Source organism: Gorilla gorilla, chromosome 20 (genome assembly GCF_029281585.2).
Source record: "Gorilla gorilla gorilla isolate KB3781 chromosome 20, NHGRI_mGorGor1-v2.1_pri, whole genome shotgun sequence".
In the NCBI taxonomy this organism is placed as follows: Eukaryota; Metazoa; Chordata; class Mammalia; order Primates; family Hominidae; genus Gorilla; species Gorilla gorilla.
The window spans coordinates 20,511,349-20,535,395 of NC_073244.2; the positions used below are offsets into that span (position 1 = coordinate 20,511,349).

Consider the following 24,047-nt stretch of genomic DNA (forward strand, 5'->3'; position numbering starts at 1 on the left):
AGAGCCGGTTATCACATCCCTTACCCACGACACAGCCTTCCCTCATTGCGTCACGAGCCATCAACACTCTTGATAGACTCACAGTCCTACCCAACACCCGAGACGCACATAGCCACACCCCTTCACCACCGCAACCAGCTCCCAGCACAGACACCCGAGGAGCCCACAGGTGCCCGGGGATGCCCTGAGTCACCAGGACTGCGGCTCCCCAACTCCACCCGGGTCTGTCCACCAACACCCAGCCCCCAGGGTCTTCCCCTTTTCCCCCTTCCCCTCTTCCTGGTGGCCCAGTGCCCGCCCGCCTTTTGGAACGAGGATTGCAAGCTGGCCTCGGACTTCCCCACAGCCTCTCGGCTCACCCCCAAGCATTCCTGTGGGGCCCTCTGGCCCAGCGCCCCTTGCTTCAATCCCTTCCCTTCCCTCCAGGTCTGGCCAGGGTCCCACCCCGCCTTTCCCTGATCACCCTCAATCCTCCAAGATGAGTAGGTTGTCAAAACAAGTATGCTGGGTTTATGTCTAGGGCAAAGCAGGGTGCCCCATGGACGCCTGCGTGTCCAGCATTGGGCCGGGTGGGGTGGGGGCTGCATCACGCCTGCCCCCAACCTCCCGGTGTAGGGGTGGGGCTCTGGCAGGCCTGAGGTTCCATCTTTCTATTTCCAAGCCAGGTTTCAATGCCCTGGTGCTCCCCACGGTCCGGGGGTTGTCACCAGCTGTAGACAGCAGCCTTGTGAAGCTCCAGGGGGTAGGAGGCCTTGTGGGAGAGGGGGCAGGATTTGAACCCTCAGTAGTCCAGGAAGCTCTGGCCCTGCCTGGAAGCCTGGTGGCCTGCAGCCAGAAGGAACAGTGGGAGGGGGCAGGTGGCCTGGTGCCAGCTCCTAATACAATTTGGAGCCTGCGGAAGATGGATTTCAGCTGCTGAATTCTTTCTCAGCCCCAATCTTCCCCCTCTCCCACCCCGAAGCCACACAGGTCCGACAGCAGATAGATTCTTTATGTTCAAGACAGCAAATTCAGATACAAAAACCCACCGCCATCGTCCCTTCCTCCCTCCTGCTCTGGGCCAGGGATGGGCCTGGAGGGAGAGATGGGAGGTGGGGAGGAGGTTGGGGGGTTCACAGCAGACTCGTGTCAAATGCGGAGGTAACAGGCTCCACAGGGAGGGGGCTCCTCTCAGGAGGGGTGAGGGCATTATTGCATTTGCTGGGGGGAGGGACAACCCTCTCCCCTGTATTCCCTGCGTCAGGAAACTAGGAAGGTCATGACCCCCAAACAGAACCCAAGGCCCCAGGGAGACAGAGGGACCAGTTTGGCAGCTGATGGTGGAAAGTGGCGGAGGCGGGGGTGGCCGCCCAATTTGGCTGATCCCTCCCCTCCCTGTGCCTGACCCGGCTGAGGTAGGTGGGGAACAGGGCACAGGGGGGCCGGGGACCCCGGCCAGACTGGGAACCAGGGAGGGGATGGTACCGATTGGAGCGGGGCAGGGGGCCCGGCCCCACCTCCCCTCACCATCGTCCTTGGGCTGCTGAGCTAGGCTCAGGCTGGAGGCTCGGGTCCTGACGTCAGTGTCCCTGCTGGGGGCCCCCACCAGGTTGGGCCCAGGTCATCATCGCAGGGTCCGGGGGCAGTCCTAGTAGCGGCCGACCTTGGCGTCCCCGATGGCGCCCCAGACGTCAAAGACAAACTCGTCAGGGAAGGCAAAGTCACCCAGCCGTTCGTCCAGGGCCTCGGCCAGCTCGTCCGGGTTCCTTTTGTCCTTTCCCAGCTCCACCATGGTGGCCGCTATTGGGGGAGGGGGCAGAACGGAGGCACAAATGACACCAGGGACCAAGGGGCTCAGGGTGGATTCGGCCCCCAGCAGACCTAGGTGCCCCCTCCCCCAGGCAGCCCTCACTCACCCAGCTCCGTGTCCCTGATACCCATGTAACTCTCCAGCAGGTCATCCACCTTCTCAATGGCCTTCTCTTCAAAGGCAGAGGGCTGGGGGCCGGGGAGGGATGACAGCGACATCATAACAATGTGAATATACATAGTAATTGGATGGACTGCCATTGTCACCACTTTACATATATTCGTATTTAGACCTCAGGACAACCCTGAGAAGAAGGTATCAGTGTTCAGCTCATCCCCATTTTACTGATGGGCAAACTGAGGCCCATGTGCCCAAGGAAGGTCCCTGGGAGCTGGGAAGTGGCAGAAGTGGACTAGAATCCAGGCTGTCTGCCCAGAGTCCCCTCAGCTAACAGGTAATGCTGCCGGTTATGAAAAGGAAGGGAGGGCTGGGCGCGGTGGCTCATGCCTATAATCCCAGCACTTTGGGAGGCCAAGGAGGCTGGATCACCTGATGTCAGGAGTTCGAGACCAACTCCTGGCCTGGCCAACGTGGTGAAACCCCATCTCTACTAAAAATACAAAAATCAGCTGGGCATGGTGGTGGGCACCTGTAATCCCAGCTACTTGGGAGGCTGAGGCAGGAGTATCGCTTGAACCTGGGAGGCAGAGGTTGCAGTGAGCCGAGATTGCGCCACTGCACTCCAGCCTGGGTCACAAGAGTGAGACTCCTCAAAAAAAAAAGAAAGGGAAGGGATGCCGGAGATAGGGTCCGGCTGGAGCACTCACCAGATCCTCCACCGTGGCGGGGCCCCGGGATCGGAGCCGCAGGGTCCCTCGGCCAGTGCCCAGTTGTGGGCCAGAGCCAGGGCGGCCACCCGCTGAGCGCTGGCTGATCATGTCTGTGGGAGGCAGGAGAGGAGTGAGTGTGGGGGAAGCTTGGTTTTAGCACGTTCTGGGCAGGAACTTGTCCTTCCTGGCTTTCACCACCACCCCAAACTTCTCCAGGCTTCTGCAAGTTTCTGGGGGCTGGGGCCGGGGTGATCCCAGGAGGGCAGGAATCCTGACTCAGGCCTGGCATGGATGTGGGGCAGAGCAGGGGGAACAGCTGGGGGCCAGGAATAGGAAATGCTGGAGGGGAGACCGGAGGGGCCACTTCTGCTCCCAGGGGCTGGGGGACAGGAAGCAGGTATACCCCAGCCTGAGTCTCCAGCTGCCTGAGTCCGTCTCCTCTTGGCCAAGGGGGTATGGCTGCTGGGCCACAGACCAGCCCTACCTGCCCAGGGAAGTGATTTAGTCCCTCACCCCACCTCAGGGGCCTGGGGCCCATTCCTGAGAGTTAGTGAAGCCAGATGGAAAAGTGGGGGGGCTGGCACTGAGCAGTCAAGCCTGGCCTGTTGGGGATGGGGGGCTGGCCAGGGGTGAGGGCGCTTGGCTGGGCTAATGGCCCCTGGAAGCTAGGTGTGAGGGCAACTTCCTTCTCGCCCCCGCCCTTCTCCCCAGCTGGGCCAAGGGCCAGCACCCAGTCTGGGGCCGGGAGGAGCTGCAACCCCTTCCCTTTCTGCAACCCCTTCCCTTTCGGCAGGCCAGGCTTGGGCGCCACCTGCTGGCTGCTCCCGGCACCACCGCCTGCGCCCATGCGAGCACCGCCACTGGGGAGGTCCAGGGGCCAGCTCCTCACCGAAGGCCTTGCGAGGCTCCGTGAGCTTCAGCGTGAAGGTACGGCCTCGGGGCAGCTCCTTGAGCAGCCGGGCCACCTCGTAGTGCCGGCAGCCCAGCAGGCTCTGCCCGTTAATGGCCTCGATCATGTCGCCCACGCTGATGAGGTGGATGTGGTCGATTACGCTGCCCTCCTTGATGCGCTGCGGGGGCGGGGAGTCATCAGCCCTTGGGGCTCTGCCCTGGTTTCCGGGGTCCCATGGCCCACCCTCGCTCCCAGGCCTCCGGGGTGCCCCGTCTCCCCAGGCACCTTGATGAAGGCGTAGCCAGCCCCATTGTCCGTGATGGTGAGCCCGAGTGCATCCTCAGACTTGAACACCTCCACCTCCTTGCGCTGCCCCTTCACGTGGGCGAAGATGAAGTCCTCCAGCCCGATCTGGCCCCCCAGGAGCTTGTCCATGTCCACTTTGTGGGTGTTCAGGGTGCAGAACATCACCTGCAGGGGTGGGAGATGCTGAACCCTCTTCCCCCTCCATCCCCCTTTGCTAATCACCACTGGAGGGCGAAGGGAGAGAGCTGGGAGAGGACTAGGGGGATTCCATCCCAGTAGCTGATCACGCACTGAGCCAGGGCCAGGGCAGGGCCCACATTAGCGTGTCAGCTCTGCTAGGACTAGGATTTAGTTTTCCTTTCTTTTTCTGAGACAGGGTCTTGCTCTGTCACCCAGGCTGGAGTGCAGTGGTGCGATCATAGTCACTGCAGCCACAACCTCCCGGATTCCGGCAATCCTCCCACCTCAGCCTCCCAAGTAGCTGGAACTATAGGTGCTCCCCACCATGCCTGGCTAATTTTTGTATTTTTTTGTGGAGATATGGGGTCTCACTATGTTGCACAGGCTGGTCTCCAACTCCTGGGCTCAAGTGATCCTCCTGTCTCAGTCTCCCGAGTAGCTGGGACCACAGGCACATGCCACCACACCCACATAATTAAAATAATTTTTTTTAGAGATGGGAGCCTCATTATGTTGCCCAGGCTGGCCTGGAACTCCTGAGCTCCAGTGATCCCCCCATCTCAACCTCCCAAGTAGCTGGGACTATAGGTGTGCACCACTGTACCCAGCTAGGATTTCCGTCCTAGCAAAAATTCATTGCTGTGCCGGGCGCGGTGGCTCACGCCTGTAATCCCAACACTTTGGGACGCCGAGGTGGGCAGATCACGAGGTCAGGAGATCGAGACCAGCCTGGCCAACATGGTGAAATCCTGTCTCTACTAGAAATACAAAAATTAGCTGGGTCTGGTGGCGGGCGCCTGTAATCCCAGCTACTCGGGAGGCTGAGGCAGGAGAATGGTTTGAACCCAGGAGGTGGAGGTTGCAGTGAGCCAAGATCGTGCCACTGCACTCCAGCCTGGTGACAGAGCAAGACTCCATCTCAAAAAAAAAAAAAAAAATTCATTGCTGCTTTCAGGGAACAGAGCCTGGCACACAGTGAGTGCTCAGGAAATGCTTGTGGAGGACACAGAAACTCATCCCACTTATGGAGACCCCTGCGTCTACTTCTTGCTCAAACCCACTATTGCCCTCCTTGACCCCCTCCCATCTATCCCCACAGTGCTTGGCACCAGGCAAGCCTGCCTCCCACAGCGTTGAGTTTCTCCAAGGCATCATGGAGAAGTGCATCTTGTATCTGGCCTCTAGCCTCCACCATCTCGTGGGGCACTGGCCTCCCAATGCCTGACAGGAACTCAGCATCCAGCCCTGGCCATCAGCTCCCACAGTCTGTAGAGGTGCAGGCCTCTCAGTGTCTGATGGGAACTCAGCATTTAACTGTGGCCATCAGCTCCCCACAATCTACTGGAGTGCAGGCCTCCCAATGCCTGATGGGAACTCAGCGTCCAGCCCTGGCCGTCAGTTTTGCACAATCGACCGGGATGCAGGCCTCTCAATCCATCCATCCAATCAATCCATCCAGCCCTGGCCTCCCACAATCCATTGGAGCTCAGGTCTCTCAGTGCCTGTTGGGAACTCAGCATCCACCCCTAGTCTTGCACAATCTACTGGGGGTACACCCCTCCTAATACCTGATGGGATGTCAGCATGCAGCCCTGGCCATCAGCTCCCACAATCCACTGGGGCACAGGTCTCCCAGTGCCTGATGGGAACTCAGCATCCAGCCCTGGCCTCCAGTTCCCCACAATGCACAGGGGCACAAGCCTCCCAGTGCCTCATGGGAACTCAGCATCCAGCCCAGGCCATTGGCCTCCACCACTGAGTGGGGCCCAGGCTCAGCATCTGCAGCTTCAGCATCTGAGCCCCAGCTCATGACCAGGATGCAGGCCCAGACCTCTGGTCCACCATCACGGACCCTGCTGCCCGGCTCCCCAGTGGGTACCTCGGCAGTTGGCAGGCGGAAGGCCTCGGCGATCTTGCCATACAGCTCCTTGACGTTGGTGAAGCCCTCGATGCGGCCAGTGGGACTGCCATGGGCCAGCTGGGTGTGGAACACGAGGCGGGGCCGCAGGGCTGGGGGAGGGGGGGGCAAGCCCATCTGGGGGCCCCCCGCCCCACCTCCGCCCAGAGGCCCTGGCTCCCCCACGCCCAGCCCTCCACGGCCTGGCTCAGCCTCCTCATTTTCCACTAGAGGGGGCGCCTTTTTCCGCCGCCCCAGTCCCAGCGGCATGAGCAGCGAGAAGTGGGGTCACCAGAAGATCTGTAGGACAGGAAGGGGGGCTCAGGGCCTGGGCAGAGGCCTTGGGTGCCCCTCCCACACTACTCGAACCATACAGGCCCAAGGAAGTACTCAGAGAACAAATTGGCCTTGGTTGAAATCCTCATCTCTTGTATAGTGACAGGACACTTATATAAAAGTAATAATAGGGCTGGGTGCGGTGGCTCACGCCTGTAATCCCACCACTATGGAAGGCTGAGGTGGGCGGATCACTTGAGGTCAAAAGTTTGAAACCAGCCTGGCCAACATGGTGAAACCCCACCTCTACTAAAAATATAAAAATTAGCCGGGTGTGGTGGTGCGCACCTGTAATCCCAGCTACTTGGGAGGCTGAGGCACAAGAATAGCTTGAACTGGGGAGGTGGAGGTTGCAGTGACCCAAGATCGCACCACTGCACTCTAGCCTGGGTGACAGACTAAGGCTCCGTCTATAAATAAAATAAAATAAAATAAAAAGCTCACACCTGTAATCCCAGCACTGTGGGAGGCTGAGACGGGAGGATCACTTGAGGTCAGGAGTTCGAGATGCCTGACCAACATGTCGAAATCCCATCCCTACCAAAAACACAAAAAAATTAGCCAGGCATGGTGGCGCATGTCTGTAATCTCAGTGATTCAAGAGGCTGAGGCATGAGAATTGCTTGAACCCAGGAGGCAGAGGTTGCAGTGAGCCAAGATCACACCACTGCACTCCACCCTGGGCGAAAGAGCAAGACTCTGTCTCAATAATAATAATAATAATAATACCACCAGCTGGGTTATTGCTTTGTGACCTTCCTTGTGTGTTTCATTTGTTGTTGTGACAGGGTCGTGCTCTGTCACTTAGACTGGAGTGCAGTGGTATAATTAAAGCTCACTGCAGCCTTGATCTCCCAGGCTCAAGGGATCCTCACACCTCAGTCTCTCAAATAGCTGGGACCATAGGCACATGCCATGAAGCTCAGCTAACCTTTATTTTATTTTTTTGAGATGGAGTCTCACTCTGTCCCCTAGGCTGGAGTGCAACGGTGTGATCTTGGCTCACTGCAACCTCTGCCTCTCAGGTTCAAGTGATTCTTGAAGAAGAGACCCTGACTCCTTTTTTTTTTTTTTGAGACTGAGTCTCACTCTGTTGCCCAGGCTGGAGTGCAGTGGCGCAATCGCAGCTCACTGCAATCTCTTGCCTCCCGGGTACAAGCGATTCTCTTGTCTCAGCCTCCCAAGAAGCTGGGATTACATGTGTGTGCCACCACACCGGGGTAATTTCTACATTTTTGGTAGAGATGGGGTTTCACCAAGTTGGCCAGGCTGGTCTTGAACTCCTGACCTCAAGTGATCCACCCACCTCAGCCTCCCAAAGCGCTGGGATTAAAAGCAAGAACCACTGTGCCTAATGCTCAGCTAACGTTTTAAAACTTTGTGCAGGCCGGGCGCGGTGGCTCATGCCTGTAATCCCAGCACTTTGGGAGGCTGAGGTGAGCAGAACACTTGAGGTCAGGAGTTCGAGACCAGCCTGGCCAACATGGTGAAACCACATCTCTACTAAAAGTACAAAACTTAGCTGGGCATGGTGGCAGATGCCTGTAGTACCAGCTACTGGGGAGGCTGAGGCAGGAGAATTGCTTGAACCCAGGAGACGAAGGTTGGCAGTAAGCAGAGATCGTGCCAATGCACTCACTCCAGCCTGGGTGACAGAGATAGACTCCGTCTCAAAAAATAAATAAATAAATAAATAAATAAATAAATATATATATATAGAGAGAGAGAGAGAGAAGGAGAGAGAGAGGGAGAGAGAGAGAAAGGAGTTCTTTTTTTTCTTTTTTTGAGACAGAGTCTCACTATGTCACCCAGGCTGGGGTACAGTGGCGTGATCTCGGCTCACTGCAAGCTCCACCTCCAGGGTTCACGCCATTCTCCTGTCTCAGGCTCCGGAGTAGCTGGGACTACAAGTGCCCGCCACCACGCCCAGCTAATTTTTTGTATTTTTAGTACAGACGAGGTTTCACCACGTTAGCAAGGATGGTCTCGATCTCCTGACTTCATGATCCGCCTGCCTCGGCCTCCCAAAGTGCTGGGATTACAGGCGTGAGCCACCGCGCCTGGCAAGGAGGTGATCTTTCTATGTTGCCCAGGCTGGTCTGGAACTCCTGGCTTCAAGGAGCTTTTGGCCTCCCAAAGCTCTGGCATGGCAGGTATGGGCCACCGTGCCCGGCCTGTGACCTTCCTTAACCCTCACACCACACTGTAACACAGGGATCACGTTATGCTGTAATTATGCCCATTGAACAGATGAGAAAATGGAGCCTGAAAGCGACTACGCTTCTATTTTCCTCTCAGCCACAGTCACTAACACTGTGTGCAAAAAATTTCTGACTCTCCCACTTTGGACCAAACAGGTGGATGGCACTTCCTGGCCTCCTTGTGACTGGGCAGATAAATGATTATTTCTGGCAAATAGGTTGTGAGAGGAAGTGGCACATGACATTTCTGGGCTGAGGCATTTAAGTGCTGGAGCCTCCAGACATCTATCTTTCCCAGGCAGGGTGATGAGCCACACTTGATATGGTGGCGACTCTATGAGGCCGGGCCCTGAATGACTACGGTGAATGGCGCCCCCTGCTGAGCCGCAATGGAAGTGTAGCAGGAAGAAAAAGCAAATCTTTGCTGAATTCAGCCACTAAGACTTTTGGGGTTGTTTTCTACACCGCATACATTTTTTTTCTGTTTCTTTCTTTCTTTCTTTCTTTTTGAGACAGAGTCTTGCTCTGTCACCCAAGCAGCAGTGCAGTGGTGCGATCTCAGCTCACTGCAACCTCCGCCTCCTGGGTTCAAGCGATTCACCTGCCTCAACCTCCCAAGTAGCTGTGACTACAGAAGACTCCTGACCTCAAGTGATCCACCCGCCTCAGCCTCTTGAAGTGCTGGGATTACAGGCATGAGCCACCGCGCCCGGCCCGCTTCTTTATTTCTCTCTTTCTCCATTCTCCCCTCCCTTCAAACAATTTTTTTTTCTTTTTAGTACTTACTATATTCTGTGCACCATTTTAGATACTGTCTTCAATAAAAAAAGCAAGATCCCTGACTAGGGCCACCATGTTCAGTTACACAAGTTGTGTACTGTGCAAAATTACTAGACCAAGGTGGCAAGTAGGACTGAAATTCGGTCTGCGCACTGCCTGCCAAGCTACATTTCTTGGTGTGGTGTCTGCCAGGAGGAAGAGATGCCTTTCTTTTTTTCTTTTTTTTCTTTCTTTCTTTTTTTTTTTTTTTGAGACAGAGTCCGTTCTGTGTTGCCCAGGCTGGAGTGCAGTGGTGCAATCTTGGCTCACTGCAAGCTCCGCCTCCCAGGTTCCAGCAATTCTCCTGCCTCAGCCTCCCAGGTAGCTGGGACTACAGGTGCACGCCACCATGCCCGGCTAGTTTTTTTTTTGTTTTTAGTAGAGACGGAGTTTCACTATGTTGGCCAGGCTGGTCTCGAACTCCTGACCTCGTGATTCACTCGCCTCAGCCTCCCAAAGTGCTGGGATTACAGGCATGAGTCACTGCACCCGGCCGAAGAGATGTCTTTCTAATTCACTCACAGACACTATATAGGCTAGCTGGGGCTCTGCACATGACCTCCAGAAGTGGACAGTCCGGAAGAGGAAATGCACAGTGAGCAGGGAAATGTGTAAATGTCTAATATAAATTTTTTCCTTTATTTTCCTTTTTTCTTTTTTTTTTTTTTTTTGACGGAGTCTTGCTGTGTTGCCAAGGCTGAGGTGCAGGGGTGCAATCAGAGCTCACTGCACCCTTGCCCTCCTGGGCTCAAGTGATCCTCCCGCCCCAGCCTCTTGAGTAGCTGGGACCACAGGTGCTTGCCACCATGCCCTGCTAATTTTTTTATTTTTATTTTTTAGAGACAGGGTCTTGCTGTGTTGTCCCGGCTGGTCTCAAACTCCTGAGCTCAAGTAATCCTCCTGCCATGGACTCCTAAAGAGCTGGGATTATAGGCATGAGCCACTGTGCCCAGCCTCATATAATTTTTAATAGTGATATGGAGACAAAGCAAGACAAGTTCTATAGACAAGATCAGTGAGGGCATCTCTGAGCACGTGAAGCTGAACTTGAGACCTGAACCACAGGAGGAAGCATTCATGCAATGATTTGGGGCAAGAACGTCCCAAGTAGAGAGAACAGCCAGTAGAAAGGCCCTGAGCTGGAGCTGGGCATGGTGGCTCAAGCCTGTAATCCCAGCACTTTGGGAGGCTGAGGTTGATGGATCACATGAGGTCAGCAGTTTGAGACCAGCCTGGCCTACATGGCAAAACCCCATCTCTACTAAAAATACAATACACAGGTGGGCGTGGTGGTGCACACCTGTGATCCCAGCTACTCGGGAAGCTGAGGTGGGAGAATCACTTGAATGCAGGAGGCGGAGGTTGCAGTGAGCCGAGATCACACCACTGCACTCCAGCCTGGGTGACAAACCGAGACTCCGTCTCAAAAAAACAAAGAAAAGCCCTAGCCAGGCGCGGTGGCTCATGCCTGTAATCCCAGCACTTTGGAAGGCCAAGGCAGGCGGATCATGAGGTCAGGAGTTTGAGGCCAGCCTGACCAACATGGTGAAACCCCGTCTCTACTAAAAATACCAAAATTAGCCAGGTATGGTGGTGCATGCAAACCCCATCTCTACTAAAAACACAAAAATTAGCTGGGCGTAGTGGTGCATGCCTGTAATCCCAGCTACTCCTGAGGCTGAGGTTGCAGTGAGCTGAGATCACACCATTGCACTCCAGCCTGGGAGACAGAGCGAGACTCGGTCTAAACAAAAAAAAAAGAAAGAAAAGCCAAGCCCTGAACTGGGCATGCAATTGGCATGTTTGAGGAACAGTGAGGAGGCCTGTGGGGTTGGAACAGTGAGTGAAGGGGGGATAGTGAGAACATGAGGGCAGGGAGGTAACAGGTTGCTATGTTTTCCTGATTTTTTTTTTTTAAATGGGATCTCACTCTGTCGTCCAGGCTGCAGTGGAGTGATGTGATCACAGCTCACTACAGCCTCAAATTCCTGGGCTCAAGCGATCCTCCTGTCTCAACCTCCTGAATAGCTGAGACTACAGGTGTTCACCGCCATGCCCAGCTAATTTTTATTTTTTGTAGAGACGGGTCTCACTACGTTGCCCAGATTGGTCCTGAACTCCTGGGCTCAAGCAATCCTCCCGCCTTGGCCTTCCAAAGTGCTGGGATTATAGGCATGAGCTACCACACCCAGCCTGCTATGGTTTGGATAAGGTTTGCCCCATTGAAACTCATGCTAGAACAATCGATTGGCTAACGAGGTTGATGACGCCAGGCGCAAGACACTGGGCCTACCGCGGTAGCGTGAGGGAAGCCGTGTGTTCTGTTCCAAGGCATCTGTGAGCCCATGGAGTATACACCATGAGCAAAGCTCACCCTCCTGAGTTGAAAAAATTTGTGGACAAGAAGTTTTCATTGAAATTAAATGGTGGCAGACATGTCCAAGGAATATTGTGGGGATTTGATCCCTTTATGAACCTTGTATAGATGAATGTGTGGAGATGGCGACTAGTGGACAACAGAACAATATTGGAATGGTGGAAATACGAGGAAATAGTATCATCATGTTAGAAGCCTTGGAATGAGTATAAATAGTGGCTGTTCAGCAGAGAAACCCATGTCCTCTCTCCATAGGGCCTGTTTTACTATGATGTAAAAATTAGGTCATGTACATTTTCATATTAGACTTTTTGTTAAATAAACTTTTGTAATAGTCAAAAATGCTTTTTCAGATGTTCTGAATATACAATATTAGCTCTCATTCCAATTTTTTCTAACATGAATTTTCCTGGTTGACATTATTTCAAAGGGTTTTATGTATTAAAGTGAAAGAATCTTATTAAATGTGAAACATGGCAAGGAGAGAAAAAAAAGAAACTCATGCTAAAATTTGATCCCCAAAGTGGTGGTGTGGTGTTGGGAGGTGGGGCCTAGTGGGAGGTGTCTGTGTTATGGGGCCAGATCTCTCCTGAATGGCTTGAAGTAGCTCTGGAAGCAATGAGTGCTTGCTCTCAAGAGCCCGGATTAATTCTCCAGAACATACAGTAGTTGGCCAGGTGCAGTGGCTCATACCTGTAATCCCTGCACTTTGGGAGGCCGAGGCGGGCGGATCATGAGGTCAGCAGTTCGAGACCAGCCTGGCCAACATGGTGAAACCCCGTCTCTACTAAAAATACAAAAAATTAGGCCAGGCACGGTGGTGGGCACCTGTAATCCCAGCTACTGGGGAGGCTGAGGCAGGAGAATTGCTTGAACCTGGGAGGTGGAGGTTGCAGTGAGTCAAGACCGTGCCATTGCACTCCAGCCTGGGCAACAGAGAGAGACTCAGTCTCAAAAAGAAAAAAAAAGAAAATACATTAGTTAGGCCAGGAACGGTGGTTCACGCCTGTAATCCCAGCACTTTGGGAGGCAGAGGCAGGCGGATCACCTGAGGTCGAGAGTTCGAGACTGGCCTGACCAACATGGAGAAACCCCATCTCTACTAAAAATACAAAATTAGCTGGGTGTAGTGGCACATGCCTGTAATGCCAGCTACTAGGGAGGCTGAGGCAGGAGAATCGCTTGAACCTGGGAGGCAGAGGTTGAGGTGAGCTGAGACCGTGCCATTGCACTCCAGCCTGGGCAACAAGAGCGAAATTCCGTCTCAAAAAGAAAAAAAAGGCCAGGTGCGGTAGCTCATGCCTGTAATCCCAGCACTTTGGGAGTCCAAGGCGGGTGGATCACGAGGTCAGGAGATCGAGACCATCCTGGCTAACACAGTGAAACCCCGTCTCTACTAAAAATACAAAAAAAATTAGCCAGGCGTGGTGGCACACACCTGTAGTCCCAGCTACTCGGGAGGCTGAGGCAGGAGAATGGCGTGAACTCGGGAGGCGGAGCTTGCAGTGAGCCGAGATCGTGCCACTGCACTCTAGCCTGGGTGACAGAGCGAGACTCCATCTCAAAAAAAAAAAAAAAAAAAAGAAAGAAAGAAAGAAAATACATTAGTTAGGCCGGGCGCAGGGGCGGTGGCTCCCGCCTGTAATCCCAACACTTTGGGAGGCTGAGGCGGGTGGATCACCTGAGGTCAGGAGTTCGAGACCAGCCTGGCCAACATGGTGTGAGCCAAAGAAGGCTGGTGTGAGCCAAAGAAGGCTGGTGTGAGCCACTGCGCTCAGCCTATATTTTCTTATGTAAAAGGGACTTCCTGGTGCCTCCTATCCAATGGTCTTTTCCAGGGGGCCATGCTGGATTCAGCTTGGCTGCATCCAATCTTTTTTTTTTTGAGATGAACTCTCACTCTGTCACCCAGGCTGGAGTGCAATGGCGCGATCTCGGCTCACTGCAACCTCCACCTCCCAGGTTCAAGCGATTCTCCTGCCTCAGCCTCCTGAGTAGCTGGGATTACAGGTGCACGCCACCACACCTGGCTAACTTTTGTATTTTTAGTAGAGATGGGGTTTCTCCATGTTGACCAGGCTGGTCTGGAACTCCTGACCTCAGGTGATTCGCCCGCCTTGGCCTCCCAGAGTGCCGGGATTACAGGTGTGAGCCACTGCACCCAGCCTGCATCTAGTCTCATGTATCCATTTGTTCATACATCCATTCATTCGTCTGTCCCCTAACACACCCTCTCATCTCACCTGGTCCATCTCCATGATCACTTACCTAAACTAGTGTGGTTGCCTCCTGTGGGTTTCCCAGCTTCCACCCTCACCCCCCACGACTTCTTGTCCAGACAGCAGCCAGAATGGTCCTGTAAAACATAAGTCATGTCACATTTGTCTCTGCTCTGACCCCTCCCTGGGCTCTGACCTCGCTGGAAAGAAAAATCAGTGTCGGCCGGGCGTGGTGGCTCTCGCCTGTAATCCTAACACTCTGGGAGGCCGAGGTGGGCATGAGCCACCACGCCCAGCCATATATTTTCAAAATCAGCCAGGCGTGGTGGCGGGCGCCTGTAGTCCCAACTACTCGGGAGGCTGAGGCAGGAGAATGGCATGAACCTGGAAGGCAGAGTTTGCAGTGAGCCAAGATCGCACCACTGCACTCCAGCCTGGGTGACAGAGTGAGACTCCATCTCAAAAAAAAGAAAAAAGAAAAGACCCCTCATCATCCCTCCAATTCCGCCAGCTCTATGCACTGGGAGGCAGAAAACTAAAAACATGAATCTGGAACCTGGCTTCATCTCTTAATAGCTGTGTGACTTTGGGCAAGGGTCTTAACCTCTCTGAGCTCCAAGGAAATCATGCATGTGCTTGGAACAGTCCTGGCACACAATAAGGGTTGCATAAATATTGGTGACAATTACTGCTACTGCCATCTTTTGTTTTTTTTTTTTTGAGACGGAGTCTCGCTCTGTTGCCCAGGCTGGAGTGCAGTGGCGCGATCTCAGCTCACTGCAAGCTCTGCTTCCCGGGTTCATGCCATTCTCCTGCCTCAGCCTCCCGAGTAGCTGGGACTACAGGTGCCCGCCACCATGCCCAGCTAATTGTTTGTATTTTTAGTAGAGACGCTGTTTCATCATGTTAGCCAGGATGGTCTCGATCCCCTGACCTCGTGATCCACCCACCTCGGCCTCCCAAAGTGCTGGGATTATAGGCGTGAGCCACTGCGCCCGGCCTTGCTCTGCCATCTGTACCAAGATTCAAGCTTCCTCTTTTTCCCAAGATCCCTACATCCTGACCAATTCCCAGCCTCCTTACTCTCTCTCTCTGCCCACACCCACTGCCCTGGTTCATGCCAGCTTCCGTGTCCCCACCCGTGAGGAGGCATTAACAGCAGTGAGGAAAGTGAGTGAGTAATGAATCTGCCTGCCACGGCCATAAGAGGCTTCGTGGCCTGGGTTCAAATCCCACCCCTGCCACTTACCAGCTGCGTGGCCGGGGGGCAAGTCACTTCACATCACAGGGCCTCAGTTTCTTCATCTGAAAAATGGGTGGAATTGCTGTCACTCTCAAGGTGGTTGTGGAAATCCAAAGAGATTACCCACGTATCCCATCTACACTCTGCCTCAGACTCCATTTAAGGACGCTGTTGTCATTACTATGGGTGTCTCCTCCTCTGCCCTGCCCTGCCCAGGAATATCCCAACCCTCTCTGCCTGCCAATACCTACTCCAGGCCCACTCCTCCACGGAGCCTCCCAGGCTTGCCCCAGCATGCTGGAAACGCCCCTGTGGTACAGATGGCTCAGGCCCATGAACTTAATTGCATGCTGCCCTGGCAGAACTCTTGTCTTCCAGCCTCAGGCTGTCATTTAACTTCATGTCTCTATTTTAAAACGTAAACCAGATGGCATCACTGCCCTGCCTGAAACTTTACAACAGTTTCCCACCTTCTGGAAGAAAAACTGCAAACTCCTTACTGTGACCCACAAACCCCTGCAGAATCGCTGCTCTGGGTTCATCTTCTGCTCCAACCATGTGATTTCAAACTTGGTCCAGCCTAAAGACCTTGGCCTTGCCCATCTCTCTCTTTTTTTTTTTTTTTCGAGATGGAGTCTTGCTCTGTCACCCAGGTTGGGGTGCAGTGGCGCCATCTCAGCTCACTGCAACCTCCACCTCCTGGGTTCAAACGATTCTTCTGCCCTAGCCTCCTGAGTAGCTGGGATTACAGGCACACACCACCATATCCGGCTAATTTTTGTATTTTTATTTTGTATTTATTTATTTTTATTTATTTATTTATTTTTGAGACGGAGTTTCATTCTTGTTGCCCAGGTTGGAGTGCAATGGCGCGATCTTGGCTCACCGCAACCTCCGCCTACCGGGTTCAAGCGATTCTCTCCTGCCTCAGCCTCCCATGTAGCTGTGATTACAGGCATGTGCCACCACGCCTAGCTTATTTTATATTTTTAATAGAGACAGGGTTTCTCCATGTTGGTCAGGCTGGTCTTGAACTCCTGACCTCAGGTGATCTGCCTGCCTCGGCCTCCCAAAGTGCTGGGATTACAGGCATAAGCCACCACGCCTGGCCTATTTTTATTTTTTTTTTGAGATGGAGTCTCGCTCTGTAGCCCAGGCTGGAGTGCAGTGGCACGATCTCAGCTCACTGCAACCTCCGCCTCCCGGGTTCAAGCGATTCTCCTGCCTCAGCCTCCTGAGTAGCTGGGTTTACAGGCGTGCGCCACCACACCCAGCGAATTTTCATATTTTTAGGAGAGAGGGGGTTTCACCATGTTGATCAGGCTGGTCTCGAACTCCTGACCTCTTGACCCACCTGTCTCAGCCTCCCAAAGTGCTGGGATTACAGGGGTGAGCCACGCACCCAGCCAATTTTTGTATTTTTAGTAGAGACAGGGTTTCCCCATGTTGGCCAGGCTGGTCTCAAACTCCTGAACTCAAGCAACCCACCCGCCTTGGCCTCCCAAAGTGCTGGGATTACCGGCGTGAGCCACCGCGCCCGGCCCCCTTGTCTGATCTTTGCGGGGCTGGCACCCCTTGCCCACAACTACTCTCTACAGTACCACCCGCTCATATTTTATTCATAGCACTTAGTGCCATCTGAAATTATCTTCTTTATTTACTTGCTAACTTGTTTGTTGGCTGCTTCCTTCCTTTCAGAGTGCCAACTCCTCAAAAGTAGGGATTTTGTTTTGTTCACTGTTGCATTTTCTGTGCCAAGAACAGTGCCTAGCACATGCACGTAGTAGGTGCTCACTAAATATTTGTAGACTGAGTGAATGAATGTGTCTCAGGTCCTCGTTCTGATTGCTCTCTGTGCTCCTCCATTCTTGACACAGCCCCCTAAACATGCCTGCTGTGCGGTTGCCAACTGTCCTAGGCTCCCCACTTTCCCTGGCTCCCCTCACACCTGAACACAGAGATGAAGAGCCACTTCAGCCCGGATATTGAGTGTTTGGGCTGGAATTTCAGCATCCTCACCCCCTCATCCTGGGAAGGGCCTGAAACTCAGCAACCCCACGGCCACACAGAAGCAGTGTGGCCAGCAGGAGGAGGGGAAGGGGGTTCCTGGGAGCACACAGAAGCTAGAGGAAGGGGGAAACCACGCCCAGGCTCCCCGTTCCAGCACAGTATTGCTTTGGAGAGAAGGAGGGAGAGAGACCTCTGATTCACTCTTGAAAAACCGGCTCCTGGGTGTTTCCGGGGAGAACGGCTACTTCCCATCCTCGGCCCAGGTTGCCAGGAGGGACCCAGTGGGCTCAGGACCCCAGCATCCTGGCCCCCTGCAGACGTCACTCTCTTCTCTGGACCCAGGTAGTTAGACCTGCCCTCTCCAGCTCTGGGGAGAAGGAAAAGGAGGGCAGCTTCCTGTTTGAGTGGCTGGTAAAGCAAAAGACCAGCAGGTGTGGCCCTGATGATGAGTACGGGGTAGGGGGTGGGAGGGGTAGGGGGCCGGAGCTACTCAGCAACAACTGAGCCGTGGAGTTATTGGTATCCAGTCTAGTGGGTGTGACTCCAGTTTTGGACCCTGGGGCATGAGTTCCAGTCCCAGATGTGCCAGTTACTACCTGTGTGACCTTGGGCAAGTCACTCCACCTCTCTGGGTAGGCTGCCTCACCTTTTTTACAAGAAGGCGCAGCACCTCCCATGAGGTGTTTAGAGTCAATTATCCTCATGGTAAATGCCTGACACGGAAGCTCTCCAATAAATGCTAGCTGAGGTGGAGTTTTTCATGATTATTATTCAGACCCTAGTCCTCACTGCGTCCCCCCCAAGGCCCTGGAGGGTTCAGACGCGGTTAGCTCAGGGGAAGTGCCCAGGAAAGGGTCAGAAACACTGACCCCGCGCCTGTCCACGCTGGGATGGGGACAGTCCAGCCGGGGGACGGGGGGAGGGGCAAGCCCAGAAACCCCAGCCCAGCGTTGGGAGGCGTTTGTCCCCTGCCCGCCAGCAGGAAGGGAGCTGCCCCCACCACCCCCCACCCCTCACCCCCCACCCCCGCTTCCTCTGGGAAGGGGCCTCTGGCATCCCCGCGCGCAGCGTAGACCTCCAGTCGCGTCCACGGCGCCGGCCCCACCCTGCAGGATCGGCCGGATCCTCGCAGGCCCGCGACCCCCGGGGCCCCCGGAGCAGACACAGCCTTCTCGCAGAGGCCACTCACCTGCTCCGCCGCCGCCGCCTCCGCCTCCCCGTGCGCACCCGGCTCGGCCCTCCGCAAACTCCAGCCCGGGCCTCTCCCGCAGCGGCGCCTGGGGGGCGGGGCCGACGCCCGCGGCCGGCCAATCAGCGGCTGTCTCTCGGTGCTCGCGGCCAATCCGCGTCGTCCGCTTCGGGTGGACCCGACGGAAACATTCCAGAGGGATCCCTCCGCCTCGCCCGGCTCTTTCCGACTCCCCCCCGCGCCGCGAAGCAGTCGACCGTTCCGCCCCGCCTAAGCCGCGACTGGCTGTACCACCGGAGGGCTGAGGAGGGGGGGGGAGCTGCAGCTGGTCCCCGGCCAATCGCGAGGGAGGAAGGAGACAAGCGGCCAATGGGAAGGAAGCTGGGGCCCCTGACCCACGTGCTGTCGGCTGAGTGTCAGTCTCGGGTGCCCTGGGTGGTGAGGGGCGGGGGAGTCAGGTGACCTAGGCCAGGATTCGGGGAAAGGATTCGAACTTCCGACGTCCAGGAAAGCGGACCGTTTAGGAGACCTGGGTGGGGGTCAATGGCAGTCCCCAACCCAGTTCCCTGCCCGGCCTCCTCTGCCCCAGCCTGGCCATCCTCGGAGCGGATAAAAAGATGCATTCATTCTCTGGGGGCGGGCGGGGGATCGAGATGAATAGGGAGGGTCCCGAGTTTCCCTGCTTCCTGGGCTGTACAATGGACAAAGGCATTCATTAATTCATTCATTCACTCACTCATCAAATATTTAATGTGCCCCCTGCTCCGTGCCAGACTCTGTCCTACCTCTGCAGACGCGTCAGTGAATAAGCTGAATGTGCTCCTGGTAGAGGTAACAGAGCGTGCAAAAGCCGGACAGAGAGATACAGCACGCTTTAGGATAGTGCAATATCGTGGGAGCTAGTAAATCAGTGTGGAAAGGCAAGATGGAATGAAAGACAAGGGTGAGATAGTTTATCTGCTTGTTGGTTTGTTTATGTGCTAGGTCACAGAAGGTACCCAGCCAGCCTTTCATAGATCTGTCTCCTCCATCTGACTGTGAGGGTGGAGGCTGAGTCTCTCTTGTCAACCCCTCACTCCCACCTCAGACTGCCACACGGCAGGTTCTCAGCAAACCTGTGTGGACAAATAGACCAGGTAGTTTATAAGGAAGGGGGATTTATCAGGTGGACACAGATCCAAGAAACAAGAGTCACAAATGCACCTGGACCAGGCCAGGACGCTCAGTTCCCGGGACAAGTGAGATTTCCTTGTTCTAGCTCAAATCCAGCCACTTGGACAGCAACTGGGGCTGAATGCTGTGTGTTCTGGGAACTGTAGTTCCTGGAAGCCTCTAAGTGCTGAGACCCTGCTCAAGCTCCATAGAAAGACTGGTTCTTTGCAGTTCCCAGGGTGAGATGTTGTGCATATCAGTCCCACCAGGACCTGCAGAGGGGCAAACTGAAATGGGAGATGGAACCTTGAGCTTTGCTGCTGAGGATTGCCTAGCCAGCCCCACCCAGCTGGCAAACACCGAGATTGCTGTGGCAGGCCAGGCAACAGGCACAGCTATTGTCCGTCCCTTCCTGTTCTGCTGACCTCTGCCATCCCACTGAGCAATCAGTTGCCTGGGCTGGCCAGTACCCTCTGTGGGACTGTGCTGCCTGCCCTGCTTGAGCCTGGCATCTGAGCTGCCCCCTGCACACTTGGAGAGGACGGGATGCTGAGACCAGGGGACAGCATGACTGAGGCTGCAGAGTCCTGAGCCAGACTCCAACTGGCTCCTGTTTCCTGATGAGGAAGTGCCCGGAGAAGGGGTGATGGGATTGTGGGATTGCTCAAGACACAGAGCAGCACTGGGCACCTCCTTTCTGAATTTTTTTTTTTTTTTTTTTTTTTTTTGTGACAGTGTCTAGCTCTGTTGGCCAGGCTGGAATGCAGTGGCAGGATCTCAGCTCACTGCAACCTCCGCCTCCTAGGCTCAAGTAATCCTCCCATCTTAGCCTACTGAGTAGCTGGGACCACAGGCATGTACCACCACACCTGGCTAATTTTTGTTGTTGTTGTTGTTTGTTTGTTTGTTGTTTTGAGACAGAGCCTCACTCTGTCACCCAGGCTGCAGTGCAGTGGTGCAATCTCAGCTTACTGCAACCTCCGCTTCTCAGGTTCGAGCAATTCTCACGCCTCAGTCTCCTGAGTAGCTGGGATTACAGCGTGCGCCATCATGCTCGGCTAAATTTTTTGTATTTTTAATAGAGACGGGGTTTCGCCATGTTGGCCAGGCTGGTCTCGAACTCCTGGCCTCAAGTGATCCACCTGCCTCGTCCTCCTGAAATGCTGGGATTACAGGCATGAGCCACTGCACACGGTCTGTTCCTTTGTTTGTTTGTTTGTTTGTTTGTTTTGAGACAGAGTTCCACTCTTGTTGCCCAGGCTGGAGTGCAATGGCACAATCTCGGCTCACTGCAACCTCCACCTCCCAGGTTCAAGCGATTCTCCTGCCTCAACCTCCTGATTAGCTGGGATTACAGGCGCCCGCCACCACACCTGGCTAGTTTTGTATTTTTAGTAGAGACAGGGTTTCATACTGTTGCCCAGGCCGGTCTCGAACTCCTGGCCTCAAGTGATCCACCTGCCTCATCCTCCCAAAATGCTGGGATTACAGGCATGAGTCACTGTGCCAGGCCCATTTGTTTGTTTTTTGATAGAGACAGGGTCTCACCATGTTGCACAGAGCTGGTCTCGAACTCCTGGGCTCAAGCCATCCTCCCTCTTTGGCCTCCCAAAAGTGCTGGGATTACAGGTGTGAGCCACTGTGCCCAGCCCTCCTTCCCGATTTTATAGCTCAAGAGGAATGCCTAAAAGCTGAGGCTGGGAAGTCCAATGGTGAGCAGCTCAGATGTGAGCGCTACCTCTGTTCCTTTAAAAGAAAAAAGAGGCCGGGTGCAGTGGCTCACGCCTGTAATCCCAACACATTGGGAGGGCGAGGCGGGCGGATCACAAGGTCAGGAGTTCGAGACCAGCCTGGCCAACATGGTGAAACCTCGTCTCTACTAAAAATACAAAAATTAGCTGGGTGTGATTGTGGGCGCCTGTAGTCCCAGCTACTCAGGAGGCTGAGGCAGGAGAATGGCATGAACCCGGGAGGCGGAGCTTGCAGTGAGCCGAGATTGTGCCACTGCCCTCCAGACTGGGCAACAGAACGAGACTCCGTCTCAAAAAAAAAAAAAGAAAAAGAAAAAACAGAAAAAAGAAAAAAATTCCATCCTTGAATGCCAGCTAACACATGCAGAAGGGAAGGTTGTGTGCGTTAGAACATCATTGTTTTGCTGGGTGCAGTGGCTGCAGCCTCTAATCCCAGTGACTTGGAGGCTGAGGCTGAAAGGATCCCTTGAGGGCAGGAGTTCGAGACTAGCCTAGGCAACATAGCAAGACCTCCATCTCTACAAAAATGGGTGTGGTGCTGTGTGCCTGTAGTCCCAGCTACTCGGGAGGCTGAGGTAGGAGGATCACTTGAGCCCAGGAGTCAAGGCTACAGTGAGCTATGAACTACAGCTTCCTATGTGCCAGGCATCATTCCAAGAACTTCCTATTTATTAAACCATGTAACTCTCCTGATGACCTAGGTGCAGTTTTACACATTGTATATTTATCCTCCCACTCTGTCAGGGGAAAATTTGCTTCACCCATGATATCCTTCATTGGAGGGAAATTCTTAATTTTGATATAATAGAACTCACTGTGAAGTTATATTAAGAATGCTTGGCTGGGCACACTAGCTCATGCCTGTAATCCCAGCACTTTGGGAGGCTGAGGCAGGTGGATTGCTTGACACCAGGAGTTCAAGACCAGCCTGGGTAACATAATGAGACCCTGTCTCTACAAAAAATAATAAAAATTAGCCAGACAAGGAGGCACTGGACTATAGTCCCAGCTACTCAGGAGGCTGAGGTGGGAGGATCACTTGAGCCCAGGAGTTCAAGCCTACAGTAAGCTATGATCACACCACTGCATTCTAGCCTGGGTGACTGAGCAAGACCCTATCTCCCAAAACAAAACAAAAGAAGGCCTTTTCATCCCTATATGGCAAACTTATACTTCCACATTTTCTTTATTTTTTTTTGAAACAGAGTCTCACTCTGTCACCCAGGCTGGAGTGCAGTGGTGTGATCTCAACTCACTGCAATCTCCGCCTCGCAGGCTCAAGCAATTCTCATGCCTCAGCCTCCCGAGTAGCTGGGATTAGAGGCATGTGTCACTATGCCTAGCTAATTTTTTGTATTTTTTAGTGAAGACCGGGTTTCACCATGTTGTCCAGACTGGTTTTGAACTCCTGGCCTCAAGTAATCTGCATGCTTTGGCCTCCCAGAGTGCTGGGACTGCAGGCATGAGTGAGCCACCGCACCTGACTCTTCCACATTTTGTTTCTTTTTTTTTTTTTTTTTGAGACGGCGTCTCGCTCTGTCTCCCAGGCTGGAGTGCAGTGGCACGATCTTGGCTCACTGCAAGCTCTGCCTCCCAGGTTCATGCCATTCTCCTGCCTCAGCCTCCTGAGTAGCTGGGACTAGAGGCGCCCGCCACCATGTATGGCTAATTTTTTGTATTTTTAGTAGAGACGGGGTTTCACCGTGTTAGCCAGGATGGTCTTGATCTCCTGACCTCGTGATCCGCCCACCTTGGCCTCCCAAAGTGCTGGGATTACAGGCGTGAGTCACTGCGCCTGGCCCCATTTTCATTTCTTCATTCTACGTTTTTTGGTTTTGTTATTTTATTTATTTATTTATTTAGAGACAGAATCTTGCTCTGTCGCCCAGGCTGGAGTGCAGTGGCGCGATCTCGGCTCACTGCAACCTCTGCCTCCTGAGCTCAAGCAATTCTCCTGCCCCAGCCTCCCGAGTAGCTGGGATTACAGTCTATGCCACCACGCCTGGCTAATATTTTTGTATTTTTAGTACAGACAGGGTTTCACCATATTGGCCAGGCTGGTTTCGAACTCCTGACCTCATGATCTGCCCACCTTGGCCTCCCAAAGTGCTGGGATTATAGGCATGAGCCACTGTGTCCGGCCCATTCTATGGTGTTACTTTTCCTGAGTCTTTATTCCATCCGTAGTCCACCTGAGGTTGTGGGGTAGAATGGTCTTATTTTTCTCCATAACCTGTGCTGCTCAGCAGCTCTGTGACCTTGTGTGAAGCCCATCCTCTTCTGTGCCTCGGTCTCCTCATTTGTAAAATGGAGATAATAATAATACACACCAGCCGGGCGTGGTGGCTCACACCTGTAATTCTACCACTTTGGGAGGCCGAGGCAGGTGGATCACTTGAGGCCAGGAGTTCAAGACCAGCCTGACCAACATGGAGAAACCCTGTCTCTACTAAAAATGCCAAAAATCAGCCGGGTATGGTGGTGTGCACCTGTAATCCCAGCTACTCAGGAGGCGCAAGAATCACTTGAACCTGGGAGGTGGAGGTTGCAGTGAGCCGAGATCACTCCACTGCACTACAGCCTGGGTGACAAAGTGAGACCTTGTCTCAAAAAAAAAGGCCGAGTGTGGTGGCTCATGCCTGCAATCCCAGTACTTTGGGAGGCCAAGGTGAGTGGATCACCTGAGGTCAGGACTTTGGGACCGGCCTGGCCAACATGGCAAAACTCTGTCTCTAGTAAAAATACAGGCCAGGCGTGGTGGCTCACGCCTATAATCCCAGCACTTTGGGAGGCTGAGGCAGGCGGATCATGAGGTCAGGAGATCGAGACCATCCTGGCTAACATGGTGAAACCCTG

At 53.9% G+C, this 24,047-nt stretch overlaps 1 protein-coding gene and 1 pseudogene across 3 annotated transcripts; one reads left to right on the forward strand and one right to left on the reverse strand.

The window, feature by feature from the left end:
• Positions 1–973: 973 nt before the first annotated feature.
• GIPC1 (GIPC PDZ domain containing family member 1) lies at positions 974–18,450 on the reverse strand. 3 transcript variants are annotated; one of them, XM_031004453.2, is made up of 9 exons: positions 18,289–18,450; positions 15,096–15,151; positions 13,896–13,983; positions 5,877–6,194; positions 3,797–3,982; positions 3,509–3,689; positions 2,617–2,729; positions 1,896–1,977; positions 974–1,779 (listed from the first exon to the last, which is right to left on the reverse strand). In XM_031004453.2, exons 4-9 carry the CDS (start codon positions 6,162–6,164, stop codon positions 1,628–1,630), a joined length of 1,002 nt encoding a protein of 333 aa, XP_030860313.1. In that variant the 5' UTR covers positions 6,165–6,194; positions 13,896–13,983; positions 15,096–15,151; positions 18,289–18,450; the 3' UTR covers positions 974–1,627. The 3 variants fall into 3 exon arrangements, with proteins under 3 accessions (XP_030860313.1, XP_063557129.1, XP_055227952.1); XM_063701059.1 differs by lacking the exon at positions 5,877–6,194; XM_055371977.2 differs by lacking the exon at positions 15,096–15,151 and having other exon boundaries at positions 18,289–18,392.
• On the forward strand, positions 11,604–12,102 carry LOC134757661 (putative small nuclear ribonucleoprotein G-like protein 15; annotated as a pseudogene).
• Positions 18,451–24,047: the final 5,597 nt, after the last annotated feature.